This window comes from Ailuropoda melanoleuca, chromosome 3 (genome assembly GCF_002007445.2).
Source record: "Ailuropoda melanoleuca isolate Jingjing chromosome 3, ASM200744v2, whole genome shotgun sequence".
NCBI lineage: Eukaryota > Metazoa > Chordata > Mammalia > Carnivora > Ursidae > Ailuropoda > Ailuropoda melanoleuca.
Genome location: NC_048220.1, coordinates 87747400 through 87774160, shown reverse-complemented (window position 1 = coordinate 87774160; position 26761 = coordinate 87747400). Strand labels below are relative to the sequence as shown.

The window sequence follows — 26761 nt, the reverse complement described above, 5'->3', positions numbered from 1 at the left end:
CCAGCCCGGAGGGCGCAGCGCTCGGGAGGAGCCGCGCGGGGCGCTGATGCCGCAGGGCGCGCCGCGGAGCGCCCCGGAGCAGCAGAGTCTGCAGCAGCAGCAGCCGGCGAGGCGGCAGCAGCAGCAGCGGCGGCGGCGGCGGCGGCGGCGGCGGAGGCGCCCGGTCCCGGCCGCGCGGAGCGGACATGTGCAGGCTGGGCTAGGAGCCGCCGCCTCCCCCCCGCCCAGCGATGTATTCAGCGCCCTCCGCCTGCACTTGCCTGTAAGCGCCCGCGCGCGGGGCTGCCTACCCTGCCTGGCCGTCTGTCCGTGTGCCTGTGACTCTGTCTGCCCGCCCGGCTGTTCGTCTGACTTTCCGACTGCGTATCTGTCTGTCTGTCCGCGCGCCCCCCTCCCTCAGGTCCCACTGACCGCCTCTCCATCTCTCTCTCGCAGGTGTTTACACTTCCTGCTGCTGTGCTTCCAGGTACAGGTACGTAGGATCCTGACTCTGACCTCCCCCTGCCCCTGCCTCGCGGTACAGGTCGACCCCCTTCCCCTGGGCCGCGCCCCCTCCCTGTGCCCCACCCCTACTGGGCGCCGAGCCCAGTGCACCTGTTCCCAGGGCGCCAAAGGGCGGCTCCGCGCGCGCCCTGCGCCGGCGGGGGACCAGCCAAGGGCAAGGGGCTCTGCTGCAGGGCTCAGACTGGCGCGGCCCCTGTCGGCCTGGTCTGGGAGGAGATCCCCGGAGCCAGCGGACTCAGCCGCTGCAGTATGCCCAGCTCCAAGCCCCCTGCCCACAACGGGCGAGGAGTTGGGACCTGGGGATTTTTTTGCCAACCGTCCCTTAATATCTCCGCTCGATCTTCCAAACAAAAAGGCTCTTTTGAGCCGAATGGATTTTGAGTCCAGGGAGAAAGCTTCAGTTGTAAATTACTCTGTGGTTTCAAAGGCGTTTGCAGGGGAGAGAGAGAGATGGAGGGGGGGAGAGAGACAGAGACAGGTCTAGGAGAGACTAGGTGAGAGGTAGCAGAGACGGGCGCTTGGGCTGAGAGGCCATTGCCCTTGAAGCCGCTCCGGAAAGGGCCACGCTCCGCACACCCTCGCCCAAGGTGGTGCAGCCCTCGGCTGGTTCCCCGCCTTGCTCCCCGCTCGCTCGCTCTCTGTGAATCAGAAGAGGGCTTGGCGCTCAGCCTGGAAAGCACTTGCTAAAATCTGATCTGTTACTTCAGCAGCTTTCAGACTCGGGAAGGTCTTGGCACGCAGACAGTTGGAACGCTCTGGCTTCCAAAGCCATGGAAATGAAGGAAAAGGGGGGGGGCAGAGAAAGAGAAGAGGGAAAGAGGGAGCGACTTCAGCCCCGATTAGAACCAGACCAGGGCTGCCTCAGCATGGTTGGGGGGGGGCAAAGGGAAGGAGAATAGGAAGTGCCAGCTGCCCTAGCCCCCCACCCACCTAGAGCTGCAAGGGAGGGGCCTTAGGAGGAGCTGGACTGGGGCCAAAAGAGATTATCTGCCCCTTCCCCCTCTGGGTTGAAGGCAGGTGTCCTCACAGGGTTAGAGAGGATCCTTAGGTTTCCGCCTTTGGGGTTCCAGAGATGCCCCAGAAGAGCCGAGAGCAGGGAAAATGGTGGCTCTCCCAGCTTTATGGCATAAGGAATGCTGTGTGTGTTGAGAGCTGTTGAGACCCAGTAGCCTCTTTCAGTGTTTGGTGCGGTGGTGGGTCTGCTTACCTCCCCTTCTACTCCTGGAAGGATCATTACCATCAACATGGACGTTGGGCTGGGGGAAGCTAGTTGGGGCTGGGGGCTGTGAGGGTGGATGGATGGACGGACAGACGGACGGACAGACTGATGGGTTCTTCCCTCAGCATTGGCCAGGCTGAGGTCCCCTGTGACTCCTTGAATCAATATAACTGGAGTCAGTAACTTAAAACTGGCTGTTTGCCAAAGCAGATGTGACCCTGTGGTGGCGGGGGCAGGGGTGGGGAATGGCTGGTGTCAGGGAGGCCAGTGCCAGGCATGGCCTGCCTGATTTGCAGCTGAGTCCCCAAGCAGAGGGCAGGCCCCAGGGTTACTCCAGGGGATCTGCTTCTCTGACCTGGGTGAGAGCTCTTTTCCTGCATGTTGCACCTGGGGATGGGGGAATGCTGCAATGGGCATGGAGGTAGAGAGATCTTGGACTTTGTTGCTCAAGCCTCCTGCTGCCTGCTGCCTCTTGGTCCTTAACGCAGGGCCCAGGAGGGGTTGCTGTGTGGTCTTTGTGTTCTCTGGGGAAGCACGAGGGAGGGAACCTGGACCCTGCATCCCACCTTGACCTCCCGGCCTAGTGCTAGAGCCAGCCTCTCAGGAAAGAGCTGGGTGGTTCAGGGTTAGGACTTCAGGCAGGTGACAGAGCCTCCTCTCCCCCCTCTCTTACCTCTTCCTTTCTTTTCAGACCTTCCCCATCCAAACTGCCATACGACTGATGGATTTAACCCATGGTCCATGCACCCATAGAGTATCCAAAGATGGGATTATGGAGGAGGCAGGCCCCTGATACTTTGCACCAAAATGGTGCCCAAATGTGCTCATGTTTTGGAGAGGGCTGTCAGCTCCCCACAGCTTTTCAAAAGCATCTATGATCCCTAAAAGATAAAGAAACGGCAGGCTTATGTCCCCATTCACGGTCTAGGAACAAAGGTGGAGTGGCCATTAGAGGTAGAGATGAGGGGCGGGCCTCAAGTGTTGGTTGCTGGGCGTGTGAAGTCCGCTTCCCGCTGAGGTGGTGTTGAGCAGGCAGAGGCGAGAGCAGCTACTTCCCTGGCAGGGCGTGCTTAGAGGGGGTGACAGGAGCTCCCTTGCTGAGCAGGGGCTGGGGAGGCCCCCCTGCCCCTGGGAAGGGCTCAGAGCTTTGCAACCTGGTGAACTGGGCCTGAGCCCCAGCCTCATCTTTCCTCAGTTGTAGACCTCTGTGAGTCTTAGCTTCATCATTTGTGAAATGGGTGACCTTGAGGCGGGAGTGACACATGATAGGTGTGGAAGAAGGTTTGGAGATTCTCATCCACCCAGGAGGGTACTTTGTTCTGCTGGGAAATGGATATACGTATGTCCGTCCCATCCCCACCTCCCTGGTTTGGGGGACTGTTCCAGTCTTAGCAATAGAGTTTCTAGCCTCTTCCCTTCTCCCCGTCCATCAGCCATCAGGCCCAGAATGGGCCCCCCCTCCAGCCACATTTTCGAGAGAGCGCAACAGTCAATGCCAGACAGTGCCTTCCCCCTCAGCCCCCCATGGGGTGAGCCCCGCCCCTGCTGGCAGCCCCAGGAAGCAGGAAGCTGGGAATTTAATAAAATCCCTTCTCCACACGACTTGGGACACCGCGGATAGCTCAAATCGGAAGAATTTTAAAAATTTCCGAGGGGAGCAGGCGGCATGACCAGTAAATTGCTTTTCTGCACTTGGCTGAGCGCTGACAATGACACCGGTCTGGGCCTTTCATGCAGCTTGGCCGGCACCTGCCTGACATTGTTCCTACCGCCAGGCTCGGCTAGGTCCTGGCCTTCCTCAGACAGGCCAGGCTTGAGGCGGGCCAGGGAAGGGGGGCTTCCACCACCCACCCCTTGTCCCTCCCACAGCACCACTTCCTCTCTCACCGCACGGTGTGTTCGATTTTCGAAGTTTCCTTCCACGCCCCCTCTTGACCCGACCACCCCCCACACCTGGCTTCCTCCGTGAAGAGTATAGAACCTTTCTTCCAGCTGGCTAGACTAGGAAAGCCGGAGACAGAGTCCTTTGGGACATGAGGAGGATGAGGAGCTGTCCTTTGGGTAGTACTTTTAGTTTCTGAAGGCTGCGACATCATCCGTCTGTCTGTCCAGTCAAGTATTCATTCAACAAATACTTGCTGGAAACCCTCTTCTTGCTGGCCCTGAGAATAAGACGAGTCAGGTCCTGGCCTCAAGATGCTTCCATTCTAGAGGGGAGAGTTCCTGTGATCCTGCCTCCTGAGAAGTACGGGGGGGGGGGCAGGCACATCCTGCTTCTGTCCACCAAGCAAGGCTCCAAGGCTCTTGCATCCAAAAGGTTGTTTCCCTCTTCCTGTCATTCTTCCTCCTGAAGTAGGTGGGCTAATATTCCTGCTTCACAGTTGGAGAGACTGAGGCGCAGAGTGGGGAAAGGATTTGTTCAAGGCCAATGCTGAGACTCAAGACTCCGGATTCAAGATCTTGTATTCTTTCCATGACACCAGACGGACTTCTTCAGAAAGAATACTGGTGGGGAAATGGAGTTCCAAGGGGCATGCTAGGGGTTCTCAGTGAGAGCTTCCCCTTGGAGTCTCACTGGTAGGGTCTCCCTGGTACAGATGATCAGAGCCCGGATAGGTGTCTGTGACGGAGGGCACCTGACTCGGAGTCTGCAGGCCCTGATTTTTCTAGAATGCTCTGGACTGAAAGGGTCCCAGAGCCAGAGGTGGGTGTTTAGAAGGTAGGGCCTGGGGGATTCAGTAGTCCCTTCCCAGCTTCATTCCCAGCAGGGAAGGGGAGGGGGCACCCTGCCAGCACTCCTGCAGTCCGGGAACATCACCTGCTCTGAGATAAGGAGGTAGATCGTTAAAATATCTCGTGGTTGGCACCGCCAGTGTCTGCAGGCTTAGGGTAGCTCTGAGGGCACGTTGGGCCCCTAAAGGGAGTTGGAGGGCGACAGGGAGGAGACTTCCTAGCCTCAGCAGGACCTTGGGATTCTGACGTCATCCTGTAGCAGGAGAGGTGTAGGTGTGGGAAGTCAGGGTGCAGGCACATCAGGCCGACAGCGATACTTGTAGCCACCGCCAGGCATTGTGTGCTTACGATGGGACGGGCGGGCACTTCGCACAGCGCGGAGGCTCAGCCTCACGACCGGCCTGCAGTTAGGGACTTCTACGAACAAGCAAGTGAGGTTCCGAGGATGAAATCACCGGCCTCCGGCCACACAGCAAGACAGAGGCAGAGCTGGCTTCAACTCTCGGTCACCCAGCTCAAGGCTCCAGGCTTATTAAACAGCAGTATGCGGGTTCTGGAGTGTGCCGGCCTGGTTCCCGTTGTTGCCCTGCCTTATCTTTGCTGTATGACCTTGAACAAGTTACTTAACCTCTCTGGTCTCAGCTTCTGCTTGTGTAAAATGGAAAGAAAACAACCAACCGAATAATCACTGCTTCCTAAACGTGGCGAGCAGGGGTCAGGGCACCGGGAGGACTCCCTTGCCCCCATACCCGGGTGTGGCAGTGTGGTAAGCTCCCCTTCCCCAGGGCACTGTCACCTCTTGGTGACTGGGAGAGGGGAGATGTGGGTTGGTTCCTTTCCGAGGGCAGGGGCTTTCTGTTATACCTCTGTGTGCCCCATTTTTTTGCTGGGTCGAGTTGCCACCCACTCACAAGGACTGTGGCCGAACACTCAGGGATAGGGCAGTGCCAAGGGCCTTGCCACGCTGGCCTGGGCTGGGGGGAGAGCCACTGTGCCTCAGAGAGGGCTAAGGACTGTTGTCTCCACTTTAGGCCTGAGGGTGGGGACTTGTTCTGAAACATCAGTGGGTAAATTGGCTCCCCAGGCTTTAATCAGGCTGGCTGGTAGGGGCTTGGAGATGTTCGGGGATTATTGCTGTGACATCTTAATGGCACATGTGACATCATAATGCCCATGGGCCATTTAAAATGCTCTTGTGCCAAAGATAGGGCCAATGACAAGCCTCCCGTGGGTCACAGAGCAGCAGCACTCTCAGGACCCCTGGGATCAGTCCTGGCTTTGTCATTGGCCCACTGGATGCCCTCCCTCTCTGGGCCTCAGTTTACACACCTGGGTATCAGCGAGGTGAGCTAGCTGACTTCTGTGGAGTTTGAATGCATGGGCTTTGGCATACGGGAGACCTAGGTTTGAGTCGTGTCTGTGTTACTGAGAAAATTTCTTAATGTCAGCCCTTTGCACTTCAGTGTTCCCCATCTGTGAAGTGGAGTGATGAGAGGGACTTTCTTCTTAAAGGTGACTGTGGGGCTAAGTGAGATAATGCACACAGAGTAGCTAGCACGGTGGCTGGCACTCTGGAAAGAACTGAGGAACAGTCACTGTTGGATCAGTGACCTGTTCCTTGTGTGCGTTGGGTGTGTACCACTCCGCAGGGTGCTCAGGAAGGCCGGGAAGGATGTGTTCCCTGCACGTGGCCTCGGGGCTCCTCTTGCCTAGGTTGAGGGCACAGCCTTTGGACTTAGGTCTGCACCTGATCATCACCGCATCCCTCCCAGGCTGTGCGGCCTTGGGCAAGATCCTTAACCTCTCTGACTCTCCGCGTCCTCATCACGTGGGAAATAGGGATGATAGTGCCACTCCCAGGCCTGTTGGGAGGTGTAACTGAAGTCACGGCTTGGGCCGGGTATGTGGTAGGTGCTCAGTTATGATGTCGCTCTTCATTAGCAATCAGCAAACACTTATGGGACACTTGCTGCGTGGGTGGCCTTGCACTGGGTTTTAGAGGGGATGCCAAGAAGGCATCCATTCAGCTTTTTTCTCAAAGCGTTCCTGCGAAGAGATAACTGTCACTTTGGGCAGCTTTATTTGCCTCCCTCCCCCCCCATTCCACCTTTGTCCTTTGTCACTGTCACATGACCCAGTGTGTTCTCCGTGGGGCTCACAGGGATGCCTAGGAGCTCAGACCCTGGATCCAGCCCAGCAGATCACACCCTGCCCTGGCCACTTCACAGTCTCATGACTGAGCAAACTGCTTAGCCTCCCTGTGGCTCATTTCTAATGTGGGCATGAGGGTAGAACCTTCCTCTTGGGGCTGCTGGAGGGGTTAATTGTGGTCACCCCAGGGGAAGTACTTGGCACAACACCTGGATCGTTCTGAGTGTTAAGTAAATGTGAGCCGCAGCTAGGCATTTGACTTTGGTGTGTCTAGAGGCCTGTTTGTCTACCAGCTCGTGGTTCCTGGAAGTCAAGGGAGGCTGGACACATCCCAAGGGCCCTACGGCACCTGGCACAGACCTGGTGTGCAGGATGAATGTTGAGTCAATGAGTTGGAGGGGCCCCAGCTTCTCTGGGGCCAGGCACCTGGATTCAGGCCCCTTCTGACACCAGGCATGGGGCAAGGGGGCTCAGGACCTGTCCCAGCCCTTGGGGACTTGAGAGAATCTCAGGGATCTGTGCAGGGGGACAGGGGCTCAAGGGTGCCGTGGGTACTTTGGTGAGGGGCCATGAAACCAGACGAGGGGCCAGAGGATCTGACCAGGGGAGATGCCCCATTTGAATCTTAGATTAGGAACAAGCTGGGTGAAGACACTGTGAACCTGTGTGCGTGTGTGTGCATGTGTGCATGTGTGCGTGTGTGTTTATGGAAAAGCCATTGCAGGCACATGGGACATCTCTGCATGGAAGCAGGGAACAGCCTGATATGCTCAGGGGACTCCAAGCCAGTTAGAGCATCAAGTTCAGGAATAGGGGTGGTGTAAAAGCCCATGGTGGGTGCTGAATGCTGGAATAAAGGCTTGTTTATTATCTTGCAGGCAGGCCAGACTGCTCCCCAGCCATGTGCTTTAAGGGACAGGGAATTGAAACAGGGATTGGAGGGAAGGGGGAGAGGAAGAAAAGAAGGGAGCTCGAGTCTTTAGGGGTCCTGCCTCCTTCCCCAAGCTAGTTCCAGGACTGACTGCCAGAGGCACCCATACTGACGATCCGTGCGGAGAAGGCTGATGTGTGGGAGAGGGGCTTCTAGTCAGCCGCCCTGGGTGGCAGCACCTCCCTCCCATCCTGATGCCTCCACCCTGCCAATCAATACATTGATAGCCCTGGGAGCTTAATGGACAGGCTGGGGGTGGGGAAGGGCCCTTTGCAACGTCACTGTTCTGGCTGGGTTGGGAACTATGACAGGAGATGGGGAGAAGCCTGGGGCTGAGGGGTGAATGGGAGCATGAATCTGAGCCAAACTCCCATCCAGGGGTGGGCTTGGCCTTCCTCCTCATCCTTTCTGTCCATAGATGCCAGCTGGGGGAAATTCATGGGCTCTAGAGCCAGAGATGGGTTCAGATCTTGGCTCTGTTGCTTTGTGTACAACATCGTGGGCAAGCCACTTGTGGCCTCTCTGTGTCTCCCTTTGTCATACGGATGGTAATCATTCTGACCCGCCCAGGTTGTGTGAGGAGGAAGGAGACCATGCCTGCGATGTGCTTAGCTCAGGCCCTGGCACAAAGCAAGTGCCCAGCAAGTGGGAGCCAGCCTTAGTTTCGCCCTCTCAGAGAATAATCCACAGAGCACTGGGGCTGGCAGCAACTCCTGGGCCCGAGTCCAGGCCCGCTCTCTAGGAAGAGTTTGGGGAGCTGCATTTTGGGGTGGAGAGCGGGGCTGACTTTACCAGGGACCACTCCTGGAGGGGTGAATTGAGAATTTGGAGAAGCCCTGAAAGCCCTTGGCAGGGCTGGCCACGCTGCTGCTGAAGAAGGAGGCAGGCAGGGGTGGAATGCGGCCGGAAGTCTGTGGGCTGCCCCTCCAGGGACCGAGGAGACCCTCCCTTTCTGGGCAGGCTGCCTGGAGACAGGGGCATGGATTGTTGGAGGCCTCAAGGATGGGGACCTGGGCGGGAGGGGGCAGTGTGACCCCATCCTCCTCTGGAGTGGGGGGAGTGAGCTCAAGGCCTTCAGCCCTTTCATGTTTAATCCCTGCTCCAGTCCCTGCCCCAGCTATGGCTTGTGGCCAGAGCCAGTTGCCATCCTGAAGCGATGGAGAGGAGGGGGTGGAGAGAGGGGAGAATGAAGGCTAGGCGAGGGTGAAGAGCTGGAGTGCGTGGGCTGTAGGCTGAGGGGGATTTGAATCTCGATTCCTTTGTTCCTTAGTGCCTGACTTTGGACGCATGATGCCACCTCTCCAAGCCTCAGTTTCTTCATCTGTAAAATGGGGACTATTCTCATACCAACTCGTCGGGTCACTCTGGGAATTATGTAAGGCATTTGACCTAAGGTAGTTCTTATGTTCAATGAGCAGTGGCTGTTGAGAAAACAAAACACAAGAAAAAAGAAAAAGAGAACAGTTGTGGCTGTTGTTCCTAATACCATCTTTTTCTGAGATAAATAAGATACGCAGTCCCCAATCTGCCAGTGAGAAAACTGAGGGTTAGAGAAGTCAAAGAAATCGGGGATTTGGGGTGGAGCCAGACAACCCGAGAGGTCGGTCAGTGCTAGTCATCTTGCTGAACACGTGTGTGTGCCGAAGTGATGCATGATGAGGCGGATGTCGGAGGAAGGTGGCAGTGGTGGCCCAGGAAGAAATAGAAGCCCCCAAACGTGTCTTCAGAGCGAGAGTGGGTCAGTGAAGCCAAAATCTTCAGCCAGACGGAGCGGGGCTGGCTAATGGATGCCCCGGTAGGAGGGGACCTGGGTTGACATCTGGGAGCTGGCACTGAGATCACCCCAACCTCTTTTGGAAGGTTCACCCCAAGGTGCTCGGAAGGTAGGAGAGGCTAAACGGTAGAGGAGCCCGAGTGGACACCGTGCTGTGGGCAGTGGGGAACCAGGCGAGTGTGCAGTCGGAGCCGGCCTTACCCTGTGTGTTAGAGAGCTGTGCCCACAAGGATGAGACTGCAGGCCAGGCCGAAGGCGGGGGGGGGGCTCTGTCCCACCGGGCACCTTGTCTGTGCCAGGGCCTGGGACCTCGGCACACCTTGGGGGAGATTTGACCCTGGCAGGCCGTTGTTGCCTCTGTGCCATTCCTGGATTGGGGAGTGAATATTTCCACCAGAGCTGAAGCTCTCAGGCAGGGAAGGGCTGGCCGGGGGTTAATGGAGGGGGGGTCTTAGGCTGCAAGCGGACCCCACTATAGGCCATCCTGCTGTGGGAAAAGCTGCTTCGACACAAAAGAGAAGCTGGGGTGGGGGGATGGCAGAGTGACAAAGGTGCCTTCCTCTGCCCAAGGACATGTCCCAGATGTGCCAACCTGCCCACTTGTGAGAGCTGTGGTAGTCTCATTTTTTTCCCACTGCAGCTTCTCGACACCCCAGATGATTGTGCCCCTGGAGGGGTGTTAGCCCGTGGAGAGCAGCTTCAGCTGTTCCAGGAAGGCCTGGAAGACAGGCGCCCTCTCAGGCTAAGTGACCTGCCACCCAGTGAGCAGGAAAGCAGGAGGAAGAGAATGTTCCTGAGGCAGATGCTAGAGCCCCCCTCACCCACCTTGCAGCTCTGCGGCCCTGGAGAAGTGCCTCAGTGAGCTCTAGTGGTAACCAGTTCCAGGAGTGGCTAAGGAGGTCCCACGTCTAGAGGGCTTCCCAACAGAGCGTCTGATAGCTTTAAGAAGGCCCCTTGCCCCCCCTCTGTGGGGCACTCTGCTTGTCTGGGTAGTGAGTGCTGGGGCTGATTTTGGCCTCAGGTTTCCCTCATCTCAGCCACAGTCATTTAGCAAACATTCGCCGGGCAACTCCTGGGACCAGAGCTGGAGACCCCAGGATGAGCCTGACAAGCTGCTCTCTGGGGACAATAAGCCATTACGGTAGTGTCCAGAGACCCTAACCCAGCTGGGGGGTGGGGGGCAGGGAAGGCTTCCAGAGGAGGCACCTGAGGGCAGGTGTCAGCTGGGCAGAGGGGGCAGGGTGTCCTGGGCAGAGGACCTGACCTGTGCAAAGGCCTGGAGTTCCCCAGAGGTCTTGTCCAGGAAGCCCAGGGGTCTCTCTGCCTTTTCAGAAGGATGGACTCTGTTTATGTGTCAGAGGCCACCCCTGCTACCTCCCTTGGGAAGGATGTGACCACAGAATGTGGCTTAAATGGTGGAAGCTGGGCAAGATGAATTGCCCCCCCCCACATCCTGGGGAAGGGCCACCGGATAGCCCCTGCTGACCCTGGGTCACCCACACTGCCTCTGTCCAGTGGGCCAGGGAGAAAATCGTTAATGGGAGGCTAGCTTCTGGGGCAGGGCAGCTCCCCTTGGGGACCCAGGGTAAGGAGATTGGTTTGACCTCTGGTCGATAAGGTCTCCTGTGAGCAGGAGGAGAGTTGGAGGACAGGGAAGGAAGCTGGAGGCCTGCCCTTGGGGGAGGGGACAAGGCTAGGCTACCTCAGGAAGTCATTCCAGGGAGGTCGAGGGCCGTGGGTGGGGGGTCTTCAGGACACGTGCCCACCAGGTACGAACCTCATGGGGCACGGAGTTCTTCCCTCTCTGAGCATCCGGATATGAGAGGAGGTGGGTCCCCGGGGTCAGACCCTGGCTATGAATTGGTGACTGGCCATCGAGAATAGTGGGAATGAAGGGCATGCACCCTTGGTGGGCCAGCTGCCAGGCCCCACACCCCTGGCTGTGTGGCTCAACGCAACCGTCTTAACTATTCTGAGCCTTGGTTTCTGCATCTGGTAAGTGGAGGCGATAACCATTCCCACGGTGCAGGGCTGTCTGCAGGGGCAGAGGCAATGGTGTCCCCCAGACTGTGACTGTGTCAGAGGTGTCCTGTCTGCAGGGATGGCAGTGTGGTCTCCTTGCATTTCCAGAGAGGCTCTGTCTGCAGGGCTTCACTGTGAGCCTCTGAAAGGGCCCCACGGTTCTAAGACTTTATACATTTCGTCTGTGTAGCAGCCTGTGGGGTGAGGGCCATTGTCACCCCTCTCATTTTCTAGGGAAGCTGAAGAACAGAGGGCTTGGTAACTTGCCTAGGGCCCCTTAGTGAGGGAAGGGCACACCCTGGGTTCTGACCCTGGGACCTCCTCCTGATTGTGCCCAAGTGGGGCAAGTGGGGCCCAGCAAAATAGGGCTGGAGGAAGAGGGGCTTTGGAGCCACAACTGGGGCTAATTCTGCCATTGCTTGTTCTGAGACCTTGTCAATTTAGCTTTGGGGCCTCAGTTTTCTCACCTGTAATGTGGGATAATATTTCCACCCTGAGGATGATAGTGAAGGATAAATAATGTGGTCCAGCTGGAGTGCCTGGAGGGCCCAGGGTAGTGACAGGGAACATGTGCAGGTCAGCTTGGGGGCAGAGACCCTGAGCTGGGCCTAGGATGCAGCAATGACCGGGCTGGGCCTGGGATGCAGCAATGAGGAGAACACGGTCCCTGCCCTCGGGAGCTCACGATTGAGAGGTGAGACAGATGCTTGGGCAGCCCTGGTCCCAAGAGCTCTGCGACGGGCTGAGTGGGCCATGCTCTCATGGGAGTGGGGTCCTTCATGCCCAGCATCATGTCGGACCTCATGGGCACACAAAACAAACCAAGAACACTGTCTGGGCTTCGAGCATTGTTCAGCTTTATGGTGAAGATGGGATAGGACAAGCATACATTTAGCAGGGCCTAGGAAAACCGAATTTAATAGTAAACGGAATGACAGAATTCCACATCTTTTTGATGGTCATTTGTTCATTCATTCATGCATTCAACAAATGTTTGAGTTTCTACTGTGCTATGTGCTGGGGATGCAGCAGCAAACAAGAAGGAGATAGCCCCAGCTTTCATGGTACTGCCAATGTAATGTTGGGGGGAGACACACAAAAACCAGATGAGTAGATGTTATGTCAGGTTGGTCGATATTGGAAGGAAAAAACATAGCATGATAGGTAGAGAGATGGAGAGTGACAGAGGTGGGGGCTGCTTCCGAAAAACAGTCAAAGAAGGCCAGTCTCAGGATGTGACATTGAGCAGGGACCCTAATGAATTAAAGGAGCCAATGTAGAAATCTGGGAAGGTACACTGAAGCCAAGGGAAGAGCAAGTGCAAAGGCCCTGAGGCAGGTGTGTGTTTTGTGTTTGGAATGCTCAGTGGCATAATAAGGCAGCCAATATAACTGGGGGTGAGGGAGTAGTAAAGGATGAAGATGGGGCTCATCCTGAAGACCTTGAGGCCATGGTAGGGACCTTTGTCTAAATGTGATGGGAAGCCCCGGAGAGTGTGGAGGGGAGCATTACTCAAGGTGATCGGGTGTGGTGGAAGCCAGACTACCCAGGGGAAGAGTGGGAACAGAAGGCTGGTGAGGAGATGGCAGCAAGTTGTCCAGGTGAGAGGTCATGTTCAGGGAGGGAGACTGGAGAGATACATGTTGGCATAGCCAGAGGCAGCTTCCCAGAGGATGTGGTCAGATAAGAACTAAACCCCTGGGGATACAGGGAATTTTGGTGGGAGAAGCAAGATGAGCTCTTCTCCAAGAGAGGCCAGAGATGTGGGCAAATGCCAGGTGAGTGTGGGTGAGCGTGAGGACTCTCTGGGCCTGGAGATGAAAGCCCCAGGCATCAACTCCTGGGGGATAAGTGACAGTGGATTCTGGCCCATTCCTTCCCAGGGTGACTTGCCGGGCCTCCATCTTTCCCTGCTGTGCACCCAAACAGCAGTTATATGCCCCCAGATCCTTCTCCCATCTTCATATCGATTTTAATCCCTTACTCCCCACTTGCTCACTTTATCCTCACGGCCACCCTGGAACACAATCAGCGTAGGGGCTCTGCTCTACTCTTGTACCAAGAAGGAATCTGTGTGCCCAAGGTCACGTGAGAAAGCTCCGCTCTGTCCTTTTCGCTTTGATTTGGGGCTTTGGTGGAATGATAGCAAGCTTTGCTGTCCGGTAGACCTAGACCTGATTCTTAGCTTTGCCACTTCTTGGCTGGGCCAGCTTGGGCAACACGCTTCACCTCTCTGAGCCTCAATTGCCTCATCTGTGAAATGGGGATGGTAATAGAGCAGGTATGAGTCTGCGCGGGGGCCTGGTCCAGAGCCGGCATGGAGGGGGCCCTGGCTCCCTGGTGTGAACGTGGCTCTTACGTGCAGGGCACCTGGAGCTTCCAAGGTCGATAGCTGATGCCCCTCTCCCTGGCCAGGTGCTGGCGGCCGAGGAGAACGTGGACTTCCGCATCCACGTGGAGAACCAGACGCGGGCTCGGGACGATGTGAGCCGTAAGCAGCTGCGGCTGTACCAGCTCTACAGCCGGACCAGCGGGAAGCACATCCAGGTGCTGGGCCGCAGGATCAGCGCCCGCGGCGAGGACGGGGACAAGTATGGTAGGTGCCCTCCCCTCCTCCCCACCACGCACCTCCGTGCCCTCAGGTTCCAGTCTCAGTTCTGCGCTGTCCTGGCTGTGCACCCCCACGCCTGGCACCGCCTTTCCGGCCCTCGGGTCCCTGATCTGTAAACCGCAGATGCGGTCGTGTATCCCGGAGAGCCTTGGTGAGAGTGCTGCTGCTTCGCTGGGAAAGGCCAGTGGTCATGGCGATCCGCGGCTTGCCTGGGCATGGCCTAAAGCCGGCAGCCGCTCCCTGTGGCATTGCTTCATCAGCCCCGGGTTCGGGCGCTCAGAGAGGCGGGAGCCTCCAGGGAGTGCTTTCTGGATGCTGCTGGCGGTGCTGGAAACCAGCCTGGTGTGAGTGTGGGTGCATGTGGGCGCACATGGGTGCGAGCACAGGTACACCTGCGAGGAATGGTGCTTGTAGCACCTTGGGCTATGGTCCCTTTGACCTACCCTTGACCCTGAAACTGCCCAGCCCTCCTCTGGGATGTTTGGGGACCATCACTCACCTCTGCAAGGGGGCTGGGAGGAATGAGACAGCCTGACTCCCTTCCCGCCCCACGCCCCCAGCTCACAAAGACCCTCAGCAGTGGGAGAAACAGACAGGACTCTACTTTCCCAGAACCTTGAGAGGATTTTGGGGACCGGCACTGAGCAAACACTGACGCTGCCTCACCGGTTCTTGCCTTCTTAGGCCAGGTTCTGGGAGGTGTCCCAGGCCCCTCGGCCTTGGGCAGGGGAGCAGGGGCTGCGGGTGGCCCAGGCGTGGGGCTGGGGCTGCGGTCCCGGGTGTGCACTGTGGGCCTGCCAGCCTAGGCTTTTCTGGGATGATGCCCTGCTTGCCCGCCGGCCCCTGCTCGTTGCAGTCAAGACATGACAACAAGACAAATAATTTCTTGGACCTTTTATCTTGGACACCATTTATTTTCCCTCCGCCCCAGGGCAGGACTGACCTCATGGTAGGGCCCAAGTGTGGCAGCTGCACTGTCACTGGGGGCTGGGGCAGGCCAGGCCGGGCAGGGCTGGGCCAGGCTGGGCTCCCTGTCTCCAGGCCAGCTGCCTCCCTTCTCCCTGTGCCATCACTCTTTGCTGCCTCCATTCCCCTCCCTCCCTCCCTCTTTCCCCTTCTTCCTCTCTCAGTCTCGCTGCTGCTGCTTTTCTCCCGACCCTTCTCTCTCAGTCCTTCTCCCCTCCTTCCTGGTGCGCATCCCTTCCCCTCTTTGTGTCTGTCCATTCTCTGTCTCCCCCTCCCCACCATCTCTGTCCTCCCTGCCTCCCTCCCTCGGATCACAGCTTTCCAGTCCCTCCTCCCCACCTCTCCCAGGTCCTCTGCTGGCCGCCTCTCTGGGGCCTCTGTCTCTCTGTGCCCCCTGCGGTGCTGGGCAGACCCAGGTGGTGCTTTTCCCTGGGATCTGCGGTCCAGTTGCTGCCAGGGAAGGGGCAGCTGGCTGGCCGGGGCGGGAGGGAGGTGCCCTCCTGGGGAGTCCCCGGAGCTCTCACTGGCCCCTCCAGGCTGGGGAAGTACAGGGGGGTCAGATGCTGGTCTGAACCATCTGTCCACACCCTGAGACAGGAGGTAGGAGCTCGGGAGGGAGAGAAATCCAGAAATGGCCACCCCCTCACTCCAGAAGTAACTTGCCTCTCACTTCCTCTGCCTGAGCCAGACAGACACTCAGGGAATGTCACATGCTGTGTGACATCAGGCAGGCTGTTTGCCTCCTCTGGGCCTCAGTTTCTGTCTATACAATACAAGGGTTGGACTGGAGCAGTGCTTCCTAAACGTTAACATGCCTGGGAATCACCAAGGGGTCTTGTCAAATGCTGATGTTGATGTCTGGTCTGGTCTGGGGCCTGAGCCCTGCACTTCTAACACACGCCCAGATGGAGCGGCGGGGCCACCCTTAGCATATCCAGGAGCTAGCCCGTTTTGACTTCTCCAGCCCCACAAGCCCCAGATTGAATCCTTCTCTCTCAAGGAATATGGTTATCACTTGTCCCACCCCCGACGGCCAGGGCAGCATGGGCCTTCACTGGCTGCTGAGGCTGCTGCATTCAAGTGTCGCATTAGAAACACAGATGAGGCGAAGGGACCCCATCTGTGAGCCCTGGGAGAGGAAGTGAGACAATGGAGCCAATTGAGGCTTCCAATCTAGATAATCAATACAAATATTATTGGGAGGGTGATTTATGTGGCCAAGCCAGCCTGGAGGATGGGGCTGCGCTAGGGGCCTGCCCTGCCTGTGGGGGATGGGCAGCTAGTAGTCCCCAGTCTGGCCAGGGGGCTCCCCCACGACAGTCCCTCCTTCTCAGGACTCTGTGCGGCTAAAAGAATGCTGCGGTCAGAAGCTTGCGTTCATATGCAGTAATAATGCAGTCTGGGAACCGCAGCAAACGCCAAGTATAAACAGGGCCCCCGACACACCTGGAATCTGGAATCCCGACAGAAACTCGGAATCGCAGTCAATGGCATCCTGAGCTGTTAGACTCGGGGCAGGGGCGAGGCGCGGGCCCACTGTAGTCCGGGGGCCGCCCCGGAGCACTTGGCCTGCTTTACATCCATCCATGAGCAGTCTTCGGTATAATCTGCTTAGATGCGCGTGGGGTTCCCACACCCTGCTGTTCCGCAGGAGATCTCCCCAGGGCTCCCCAAAGCTTTCCCCGAGCACTCGAAGGTGCTGAGGGTGGGCCAGGTGCTGGAGGGACAAGTGTGCTAGCCAGGAAGCTGAGGATTTAGGGAGGGGGCAGCTGGCGGGCCGTGGCTCAGGGTAGGGCCACCCTGCCCACCTAGGATGGTGCCATCAGCCCCTCCCCTTCTTGCCCTTGGTCCCGGCCACCTCTGTCATGTAGGCAGTCACCGTGGTGCAGAAACAGCACCAGGAGGCCGGCCACCCAGGTTTTTGTGGCTGCTCTGCCGCTGAGCAGCCCGTGGAGCTTGGGGTAAGCATGTCTGGCTCTGGGCTTAGTTTCGTCCTCAGCCACGTGAGGATGAGAAACGCCCGCTCCACCAGCCTCTGAGATGAAGCACTCGAGCCCGGGGCGTGGAGGCATGAGGGCCTCCTGGCTGTGGAAGGCCGGCTGCCAGTGACAGCTCTGGAGTTTTAGAAGAGGAGGCCGGGGGAGCCAACGGAGTCTGCACTCAGGAAGTGGGGAGGGTCCCTGGGAGTGGGCATGGCGGTGTGGGGGCAACTCTGCTTTCATAAGCAGTATGATTGGATATTCTTTCCTGTTTTCAACTTAAGGAAAACAAACAAACAACTCAATGTTTTGCAGTAGGCCAGCCTCCCAGGACTGACTGTGCCCAGAACGGCCCCCAAGCAGGCGGCTGGGGGGACTGTGTCAGCCAGGAAGGTGCTCTTTGGAGGGGATGAGAATGTAGACTCCGGAGATTTGAAGCCAGCTCCTCCACTTGTGGGCTGGAGACCTGGTATCTGAGTTAGCCTTTCTGATCCTCTTTGCTCTTCTGTGAGATGGGGTAATGGAAGTGAGAGCGTCTCCTACACTCAAAGGTTGTATGGTTCTTAAAGCAAAAAATATGGGTAATAACTACTTAAACTCATGGCTCTTGCATGGATGTGCGGGTACCCTTGTGGGCTCTGGTAGTGGGTCCCTTCTCAGGAATTGATTCCTGGGGCTTCCAGAAGGGGCCAGGTCTCTCTCGCATCCATGGGGCCCTGGCACGTCAGCTGCAGGCCTGAGATCATGCTTGAGCGTGATCCAAGCAGGACTGCCTGCTCTGGCTCCTGTCAGGCCTGAGGAGGAAGGGTCTTTGGACCTTCTCATTGGGTGTGGTCTGATCTTTTCTCAGTTTGAGCTGGGGTCCCTTACTCACTCGGCACTGAATTATCAAGTCCTGGGGATGCGGTGGTGAGACACCCCTGGGCCCAGCCCTCACGCTGCTCCCAGGCTAGAGACCCTGCTGCATGGCAGGGACTGACTCTGAGTAGGAAGAATCTAGCTCTCTAACTTCCAGCGTGACCTTGGGTCCTTCTCATTCCCCCCCTGAGCCTGGGCTTCCTCACCATTCATGGGGGGCTGGGTGTGGGGTGTGGATTTAGCACTCCGCTGGCTTCCTTGAGAGCGCAGGCGTGGATTCGTCTGTGACTCCAGCTGCGGTACAGCTGTGCGAGGTCAGGAGGAGTCAGCCCATCCCAGCATGGGCCTGCACCTTCCTGCTCGGCCTTGCCCTCTGAGCACATGAGCTCCTTGAAAGTGGTGACCCTTCTGCATGTCCCCATGTCCAGTACAAGGCTTGGCAGAAAGCAGGTCCACACTTAAAGGCTGCTGGGTGAATGAATAACATAATTATGGGGCAACGCAAAGCCTAATCAGGGACTGGCTTGTGTGGCTCACGCAGGAAGGTCTGTGGGGCATTCCAGAGCTTTTGCTGAACAGATGACAAGAGTGGGGGGAGGGGCGCCTGGGTGGCACAGCGGTTCAGCGTCTGCCTTTGGCCCAGGGCGTGATCCTGGGATCCTGGGATCGAGTCCCACATCAGGCTCTTCCACTATGAGCCTGCTTCTTCCTCTCCCACTCCCCCTGCTTGTGTCCTCTCTCACTGGCTGTCTCTCTCTCTGTCAAATAAATAAATAAAATCTTAAAAAAAAAAAAAAAGAGTGGGGGGAGTCCTCTGGTCCCATTTCCCTCATTCTGGTATTTGCTGGAGGGCTGTGTTTGAGCAATGAGCAAGGGCTGGTGTGGCTGAAGCCACAGAGACCCCCTGCTCTCTGAGTCCCATGCCCACAGTCCATACAGCAGTCCAAAATGGGGGACTGTGTCGCTCCACTCTTCAAGGCACTTGTCTCTCTGAGAATTAAATCCCAATCTTGGATCGCCCAGAAGGGCCTGGCTCTTGATTACCACTCCAGCCTCGCCTCACTGCCTCTTCTTTGCCCACTCGGCTCCAGCCCCAGCCACCAGCCAACATGCCAGGCATGCTCCCGGCTAAGGACCTTTGCATTTGCTGTTCTCTCAACCTGAGGATGCTGTTCTCCCAGATATCCTCGGGGCTTGCTCCCTCATTTCACTCGGGCTCCTGTTCAATTGCCTCCTTATCAGAGACTTCCCATCTCTGTCTCCTCGTGGGCATATTTTTCTTCCTAACATTTATTGCTACTAGAAATTCTGTTATGTATTTAGCCTTTTGCTCTCTGTCTCCCCTGTTCTAATGCAAACTCCTTGAGGGTAGAGGGCTTTGGTCTATTTTGTTCGCTGCTGTATCACCATGCACAGAGCCAGCCCCAAGCAGGTGCTCAATATATGCTTGAGCCAGTGAAGGCATGGACGAGCCATGTGTGTGTGTCTGGGAGTGCTCCCCATGGGGCAGGTGCCTGGCACAGAGCTCAGGCACACGGTAGATACTTGGCAAATAAGTGCTTCTGGCCTCCTCCTCTCCCTTCCTCTTGTCCTTCCTTCCATCCTTCCAGCCTGCCTGTGCTGCATTATGCAATGAGGACACAGCGAGCATCAGACCTGGCTTCCTCTAGGGCTCTCGCAGCTGGGAAGAGGCATTAAAACCCCTGCCCTTTGAGCTCATGTCCCATAACTTCTGTCCCCAGTGAGGAGTGGTCACCCACACCTCGCTGACTCGGCAGCTGAAATGGCCACACGAGAGCTATGGCTAGGATTAAATATAGCTCCTGATCAATCCTATTGATTTTTTCCTTCTTCCTTTCTAGTGAGCCCACGTGGCCTGCAAACCTCCTTGGGGGACTTTAGGAGAAAGACTTTGGAGAAATACTCTGTGTGTGTGTGTGTGTGTGTGTGTGTGTGTGTGTGTGATGTGGAAACATCTCCAGAAAGCATCCCTTCTCTACTTGGTCCACCTTTGGAGGGGAGGAAGGGAGGATTGATTTGCTCTGACCTCCCCGTGCCTTTGGTGGCAAGGACATTTCCTCACTGGAGGACACCTGGAGAGTGGCCAGCATTGCAGTCAGCGCAGGACCCATAGCGGCCCGCCAGCTGCTGGTCATCTCACACAGGGCCCCGGGAGCTCCTGGCTGTCACACTGCTCCTGCAGGTCTCGGGGGGTTTGAGGCTGAGGCTTGGGGGAAAAGAAACCCCCCTTGTCCGGCTTTGTTCTCTTGGGCTTCCTCTCTTTGGTCCCTGTCTCCTGTGTCACTCTTTGCACTGTGTCTCTGTCTGGTTTTTGGCTGCCTCTCTGTGTCTTTCCCTGCTGTTTCATACGCTTTAAACGGAAAGGCTTCAAAGGAAGGCCTGGATCACATGCTGGGAAGCCCAGCTAGGGAATCACACTGGAATCAGCCAATCAGTCCATCAGTCAATGTCACTTCCCTTTTTGCTGCCGTGGCTGGCCTGCAGGATGTCTGTCCCCTTCTGCCTACCTCGGAATCTCTGTCTGTCTCAGACTAGCTCTGGAGTTACTCTGCCAGTGTTCAAATCCCGGCCCTACTGTGTGGCTCTGGGTATGTGACTTAGCTGCTCTGTGCCTCAGTTTCTTCATCTGTAAAATGGGTGTTAGAGTCCTTCCCTCATAGGATTGGGAGGATCTGATGAGGCACTGCACATTCAGAGTAAGCACCGTTCCTGACAGCTGGTAAATGCTCAAGTAAGTATTCATTGTGACTTTTAAGTTATCATCGTTACTTCAAGCATTTAAGAAAAATAGGGAAGGAAAAAAGGCAGCATGAGTTTTGTGTAGAAGGGGCTCTGCGGGCATCTCTACCAATAGTTCCTCTGCGTCAAGAAAGTGAGTTCAAAGCAAAGACCTTCCTTGCCTTTGGTGTACTCGCTTTCTCCCCCAGGAAAGGGACTGATGCAGAGGGAAGGTAAGGGGAGCAGCAGACAAGATAAGACCAAGACTTCTGGGCTAGCCTGCCTGGGTTTTAACTCCATCACTGTGTGACTGCGGGACTCAGTTTTCTCACCTGTATCACGGGGATGATAATAACAGTTCTCACCTCATGGGGTTATTAGGAGGCTGTTGTGAGGGACAGAATGCATATAATGCCCACCACTCAGAAGCTCTAAATAAATGTAAATTAATGATAGTTTCTAGAGGCGCAGAACTGAAAGAGGCCTTGGAGATCACCGCGGCCTGGCCCAGAGAGGAACAGGGTTTTTCCCTCTAGTCACCCAGCAAGTAGGAAGATGTGATAGTAATCCTGAGGCTCGGGACAGGTGGGTGGGAGCTCAGAGGTCTAGTGAGTGGCAGGAGTAGCCCCGGGAGAAGTCCAGTGGGGAGCGGAGTGGCTAAGGCATTGACTTTGGAGTCAGACTGACTCCCAGCATCTGTCCTGCTTTGACCAGCTGTGTGCCCTTGGGCAAGTCCCTTCACCTCCCTGAATCTTCTTTTCTTTAACTCTTAAATAGTGTTACTTATATCTACTGCACAAAGCCTCATATGCATTGACTAAGATTTGCTTGTTGGTCATTTCCTGTGAGCCCGGTATGGGCAAGGTGCTCGAAATGACAGTGGTGTGTAAGACAGATAAGGCCCTGCTGTAGCGGAGCTTACCCTCCAGTAGAGAGAGACAGGTGATTAAAAAAAAAAAAAAAGATAGCAACTAAGACCATCTGGAGAAGAGCTCTGAGGAAAATGGAGCAGGGGATGGGGAGGGCTGGACTGGGGAGGGTGGTAGGGTATTGGACGGTGTAGCCAGGAAAGGCCTCTCTGAGGAGGTGACATTTGAGTGGCGACCTAAGAGAAGAGGAGCCTCTATGGGAGCTCTAGGGAAGGCAGCCTCTGGGTAGAGGGAACAGCAAGTGCAAAGGCCCTGAGGCAGGATTGTGCTTGGTGTGTCAGAGAGGAGTAGCAAAGAGGCTTGTTGGCTGGAGGGCTGTGAGTGAGGGGGGGGGATGTGGGAATGACCAGTAGGGGCCAGGGCATGTGCCCCATAAGGGTCCTGTGAAGAGGCTAGATTTTAACTGGGTTGGAGATCCCGAGGAGGACTTTAGCGGGGAGGAGATAACATTAATTTTCTATTTTTAAAGGATCTCTCTGGCAGAGGGTGGAGGCTGCTGGGTTGTGCAGTCTGCAGGGGATGCCTGGAGAGGAGGTCTGATGAGGAGTGGAGCCAGATACCGTCCCAGACTCCTCCAGCCTGGCCTGGTACAGGCCTTGAGAATGGAACTGAGCCCACATGAGGTTTCTCAGCTCCTGAGAGTTGCATGTTGGGGGCTTGGGTCATGAGGAGGGGGAGTGTGATGCTGTGGACGAGGTAGGCTGTGGAGCAAACCCGGCCTGGGTGGGTGGGGTCTCTCTCCATCTCTCTCTCCCTCTCTCTCTTTCTGAGAACTGCTGCTGCTATTACTCCCCGCAGACTTTACATAATTCTGGCCCAGCTCCCTCCTCATTATGTCATGCACCCGAGTGGAGTCTAGGTCACTGCGAGGCCTGCTGTGGTCGGGAAGAACAGACTTCTGGCTCCCTGGCGTGGCATCCGGAGCAGACCTTCCCCGTGCTGGGGTGAGGACAGCTAGGCTTGTGGGGGTGGAGGTGCAGCCCAGCCCCAGCCTAGGCCCTCTGGACAAGCTCAGGCAAAGGCCAGGGCTTCCTGTGGGGGCTGTGGCTGATGAGGATTGGAGGGTTCGGCGGGGGGGGGGGGGGGGGGGGAANGGGGGGGGTGCAGGGAACTACATCGCTCCAGAGTTGGGGGCCCTCCCCTGGTGCCCAGCCCCCAGCAGAAAGTCAGGCAGACCTGATGTCAGCCCCTCCTGTTGGGTTGTTTCTCTGAACCTCATTTTCCTAAACTATCAAATGGGGACAAAACCACCCAAGCTCAAGGTGGTGTATAAATTTCAGTGTTCTCACATGGGAGCCAGAATGGTAGGAACAGTTCTGAGGACGGAGGTCCAGGCACATGCTGGGAGAGGGGCAAACTTCCCCTCAGACTCACTTGGCGTCTCTTGGGCCATCGTCCTGGGGCCTGACCCTCTTTCTACATTCTCCCATCCCCACCCCTCTCCTAAGCTCTGCCCCAATTCCGGAGAGAATCAGAATAGGGGTGAGCCTCCCTCTCCCCCTTGCACAGGTGAGACTGAGGCTCACAGAGGGGTGTGCCTTGCTCAAGGTCACACAGCCCAGCCTGGCAATGCCAGGAACAGAATCAAACACCATAAGTCCCAGCCCAGGGCATTTTCTGATACACTCCTCAGTGTGGGATGCCTGTGACCTTGGAGGGTGCTGAAGAAGTTCAGGTCAGAGGGCACGCCTGGGGAGGCACGTTTAGTTCTACTTCTGCCCTTTTACACACATCTGATTTTTTCCCACTATGCTGTGTGTGTGTGTGTGTGTGTGTGTGTAGGGGAAAAGAATTTTGTTTTGCGGTTATTACAAAACTAACACGGGCGTTACTTCCCTTACCTGGCCTCTGAGAACAGGTGCCTTCCTTTTGTGGAATCCTCACAATAACTTTTGAAGATTAAGGATGATTATACCCATTTTATGGGTGAGGAAACTGAGGCCCAAGGTCATATAGTTGCAGGTGGGGCCAGGGATTCATACCCAGATCTGTGCGTTCCAGAGCTCTCACCTTACCCTTACATGTGCTGTCTTCTTCACCCCCCCGGGATGGGAGACGTTCCCGAACCCCATGACCTCCATCTTGTGTGGGGCCTGAGAGATGCGGAAAGCAAGCCCCAGGCTGCTCTGACGTTTGGCCCTGGGTTCCCAGGGAGAGTTACAAGGATTTTGAATGAAAGGGGAGCAGGGAGGATGCGGGACTTGTAACCCCCTATCTCAGTGTTGCTTAATATTCTTGACTGTGTTTACTAGTGATGGGGGAAGGTGGAGAGAAGAATGTGCCTCCTCCTCCCTCCCTGTTTCTAGAATTACTAAATTCTTGTTAGATCTTTAAATTTTATGTAAATTCTTCTTATTTTCCTTGGAAAGGTGGGGTATCATATTTTAATTAGTAGTGGTGTCAAAGGAGGGCTAGATTAATTATTGGAAATCCTGAGTTCCAGATGGTTTTAATTTTCACAGCAGGGCACCAGGGTATATATTTTTAAATTTTTTTATTAAAATCATACCTAGTGTATTTTAGGGGCACTGAGGTACACTCTTTGTGGCTCCAAGGATGCTGTATTTAGGGCTGTGATTTTTGTTATGGAGAAGCAAATCCCTTGTCACTGAAATGAAAAGCTTGTGGGTGAGGGAGGGGCAGGTGCTGGGAAGCAAAGGGTCAGAGATGGGAGGGTGAGAATGGGGGGGGGGTCATAGGCAAAGAAGGTGGCAGTGGGAGGAGGTGTTAGGGGAGGAACAAGTCATAGGAATTCAAAACCAGAGAGCAGAGAGAGCTCAGAGAGGGTATGTGGGCTACTGAAGTCTCGTAGCACCTTACTGGGGAGAAAAAGTGGATTGGCAGAGGGACAGGGAGGGGTCTGGACGCAGCATACCTAATTGAAGGACAGTCATCCTTTGATCATTTGATGCCCTTGCTCAGTCAGGTCTTTGGGGGATCAACTCTGGACACCAACTTCTCCTAAGGGAGGCTCTATGGAGAGTGGGTCGTTTAATATGGGGTCTCCTACTTTGAACCAGGGAATATTGGGTCCTGATTGGGACTTCTGGGCTCCTGGAAGTTAGCTATGTTTCGGCCTTGATGGCCTTGATTGAGCAAAGTAGAATATTTTGAAGATAGCCTCCATTCCTGGGGGCCTTAAACCTCCCCTCGCTGGGCCTTCCCCGCTTAAAAGGGAAAGGTGTGGCATGGGGAGGGGACATAGCAGGGGTTCTAGATGTTTGCCCTGGAGGGAGGGGCCTTGACCTAAATTTTGGAGGAAGTAGCTTGATGTCCCCCAAGGCAGGATGTGTGTGTGGCCGTGCAAACTCGCACGCATTTTTCTGTGCCCTCATTCCAGAGTCTGCTACTTCTTTGGGGTTATTGGTGGCCGTGTGTCCTGTTCTGGGGAACAGAGGTGAGGGGCTGGTGGGGTGGGTGATGAGGGGAGAACACACTGGTATTTAGCCACAAGGGGTGGAACAGCCCTCCAGCTGGAGCCATCTAGGTCCCAAGTGTAGTCAAGAGAGGCTGGGGGTGGAGAACAAATGAAGGAAGGCTTCTCTGGCTGCCTAAGGGGCAGGGTGCTCCAATGAGACCTATTCAAAGCCTCCCCATGCCCGATGTTAGAGCAGTGAGGGGGTCCAGGGACAGGGTCAGGGATCACATCGCTGAGCCTTTTGGCCAAACTGTTGCCCCTGGTAAAAAAAAATGTGTCTTGTTCTCCTTCTGCCTTTCGAAGCCCAGCTCCTAGTGGAGACAGACACCTTCGGTAGTCAAGTCCGGATCAAGGGCAAGGAGACGGAATTCTACCTGTGTATGAACCGGAAAGGCAAGCTCGTGGGGAAGGTGAGTGACGGTCTGTAATTCCCAGGGTATTTGGGAGGGTTCCCCCTGTCAACTCTGGGTAGCTGGAACAGGGTGCTCAGGGCCTTGTCAGCCCCACATGGAAAACAAGCCCGGTGAGTGTGTATATGTGTGTGTGAGAGAGATTCCGAGTGTAATCTCTTCCTTTAGCCCCTTCTCTGCCCCCACATCACAGCCTGCCAGGTGGAGGTATCCATGGCCGTGACTTTGGGGAGCATGCAGGGTCCCGGTCTCTCCTGCCGGATGTGGACCCCGGGGGGCTCAGGGTCTCCCTGTCTGCTGTCTGAGAACAGGGAAGCGGCAGGCCAAGGGCTGGGCCGCAGCACTGGTTGAACAGTGGCCAGGGGCTTGCAGAGAAGTACAGCACCTCCTGGACCTCACTGCCTCCTCAGCGCTGGGCCTCGTGGTTCTAGCATTTCAGAAGATTTTATGACTTTGGAATAGGCAACAGAGCTGCATGTAACAAATTAGGGTGAGGTGTGGGTACGGGGGGTGGACGAACATGCCTGGGGCTCCGAGCTTCCAGGGGTGCTGCCTGGTGTCCCCCTTTTTCCCTGGGTGTGCCTGCTTATGAAGTTCATACACTTGCTCCCTTTGGGGGGCTCCAGGGGAAGGTGTTACTGGCAGTAGGTCCCTGGTGCTCATGCTCTGTGTTCCCCTCCCTTTGCCGGGACCCTACTCTCCCCCATAGCTAACTTCTAAAATGGTTCCGTTGGGCAGGTGGAGTGAGAGGTGCAGGATAGACCCTGACTCTAGGGAGGATGGCTCTTCCTGCTTGGGGGCAAGCCCCTGGCTGGTGATTTGCATTTATTACACCGTGTTGGGAGGAGGAAGCACAGCCCCAATTCTGTTTAAGCCTTGGTTTTGTTTTCCTGCATCCCCCAACTCTTCTCCCTCTTCCCCTCCTCCGCACCCTAGTGGCTGGGAGAGTACAACAGGCCAGGGGCTTGAGCCCGAGTAGTGTTGCTTATTATTTGTTCATAATAACACTACCAATAGCTTCTGCTAATTGAGCACCTACTTTCTGCCAGGCCCTGTGCAAAAATACTCCCAAATAATCCCGTGAGGGCGGTACCACTACCATGTCCATTTCGCAGATGAGAAAGCTGAGGCTCGGCCCCCATCCCAGGCGCTTGTCCCAGGTCCCACGCTAGAGCGGGGCGGGATTCCGAGGCCCGTCTGGAAGGCAGAGATTCCAGCCGCGCTGCCCACACCATCCGAAGCTTCTCGGAGAGCACCATCATAGTAATCGGCAGAGCGCGGCTCCGCGAGGCCGAGGAGTGGTTTTAATTAGTGATTCACTTTCCGCGTCCCGGGGCGGCCGGCCGGCGAGGGGATCGGGGCAGGGGCGGCGGGCGGGCCGGGCGCCGGGTCCCCTGGCCTGGCCGTGCGTTTCCTGTGGCGGCGCGGCCCGGCCCCGCGTCAGGCGCTTTGTTCTCCTGCCCGCCCGGGCCGCCTCCCAGGCCCAACCTGCCTGCGGCGGGACGCTCGGCTTCCTT

At 56.3% G+C, this 26761-nt stretch overlaps 1 protein-coding gene across 3 annotated transcripts in view; it reads left to right on the top strand.

Annotated features, from left to right (window-relative positions):
* The first annotated feature begins 6 nt into the window (after nucleotides 1-6).
* The window catches only part of FGF18 (fibroblast growth factor 18), a 32935-nt gene continuing 6180 nt past the window's right edge, over nucleotides 7-26761 (top strand). The window contains exons 1-4 of one of the 3 annotated variants that reach the window (XM_011229459.3): nucleotides 7-262; nucleotides 436-472; nucleotides 13750-13930; nucleotides 25138-25244. In XM_011229459.3, coding sequence (XP_011227761.1) covers nucleotides 231-262; nucleotides 436-472; nucleotides 13750-13930; nucleotides 25138-25244 — 357 coding nt within the window. In that variant the 5' untranslated portion in view covers nucleotides 7-230. Of the gene's footprint in view, nucleotides 263-435; nucleotides 473-5675; nucleotides 5801-13749; nucleotides 13931-24671; nucleotides 24814-25137; nucleotides 25245-26761 lie in introns of those variants that run through there. The other 2 variants (XM_019803395.2, XM_034656740.1) reach the window with 2 other exon arrangements.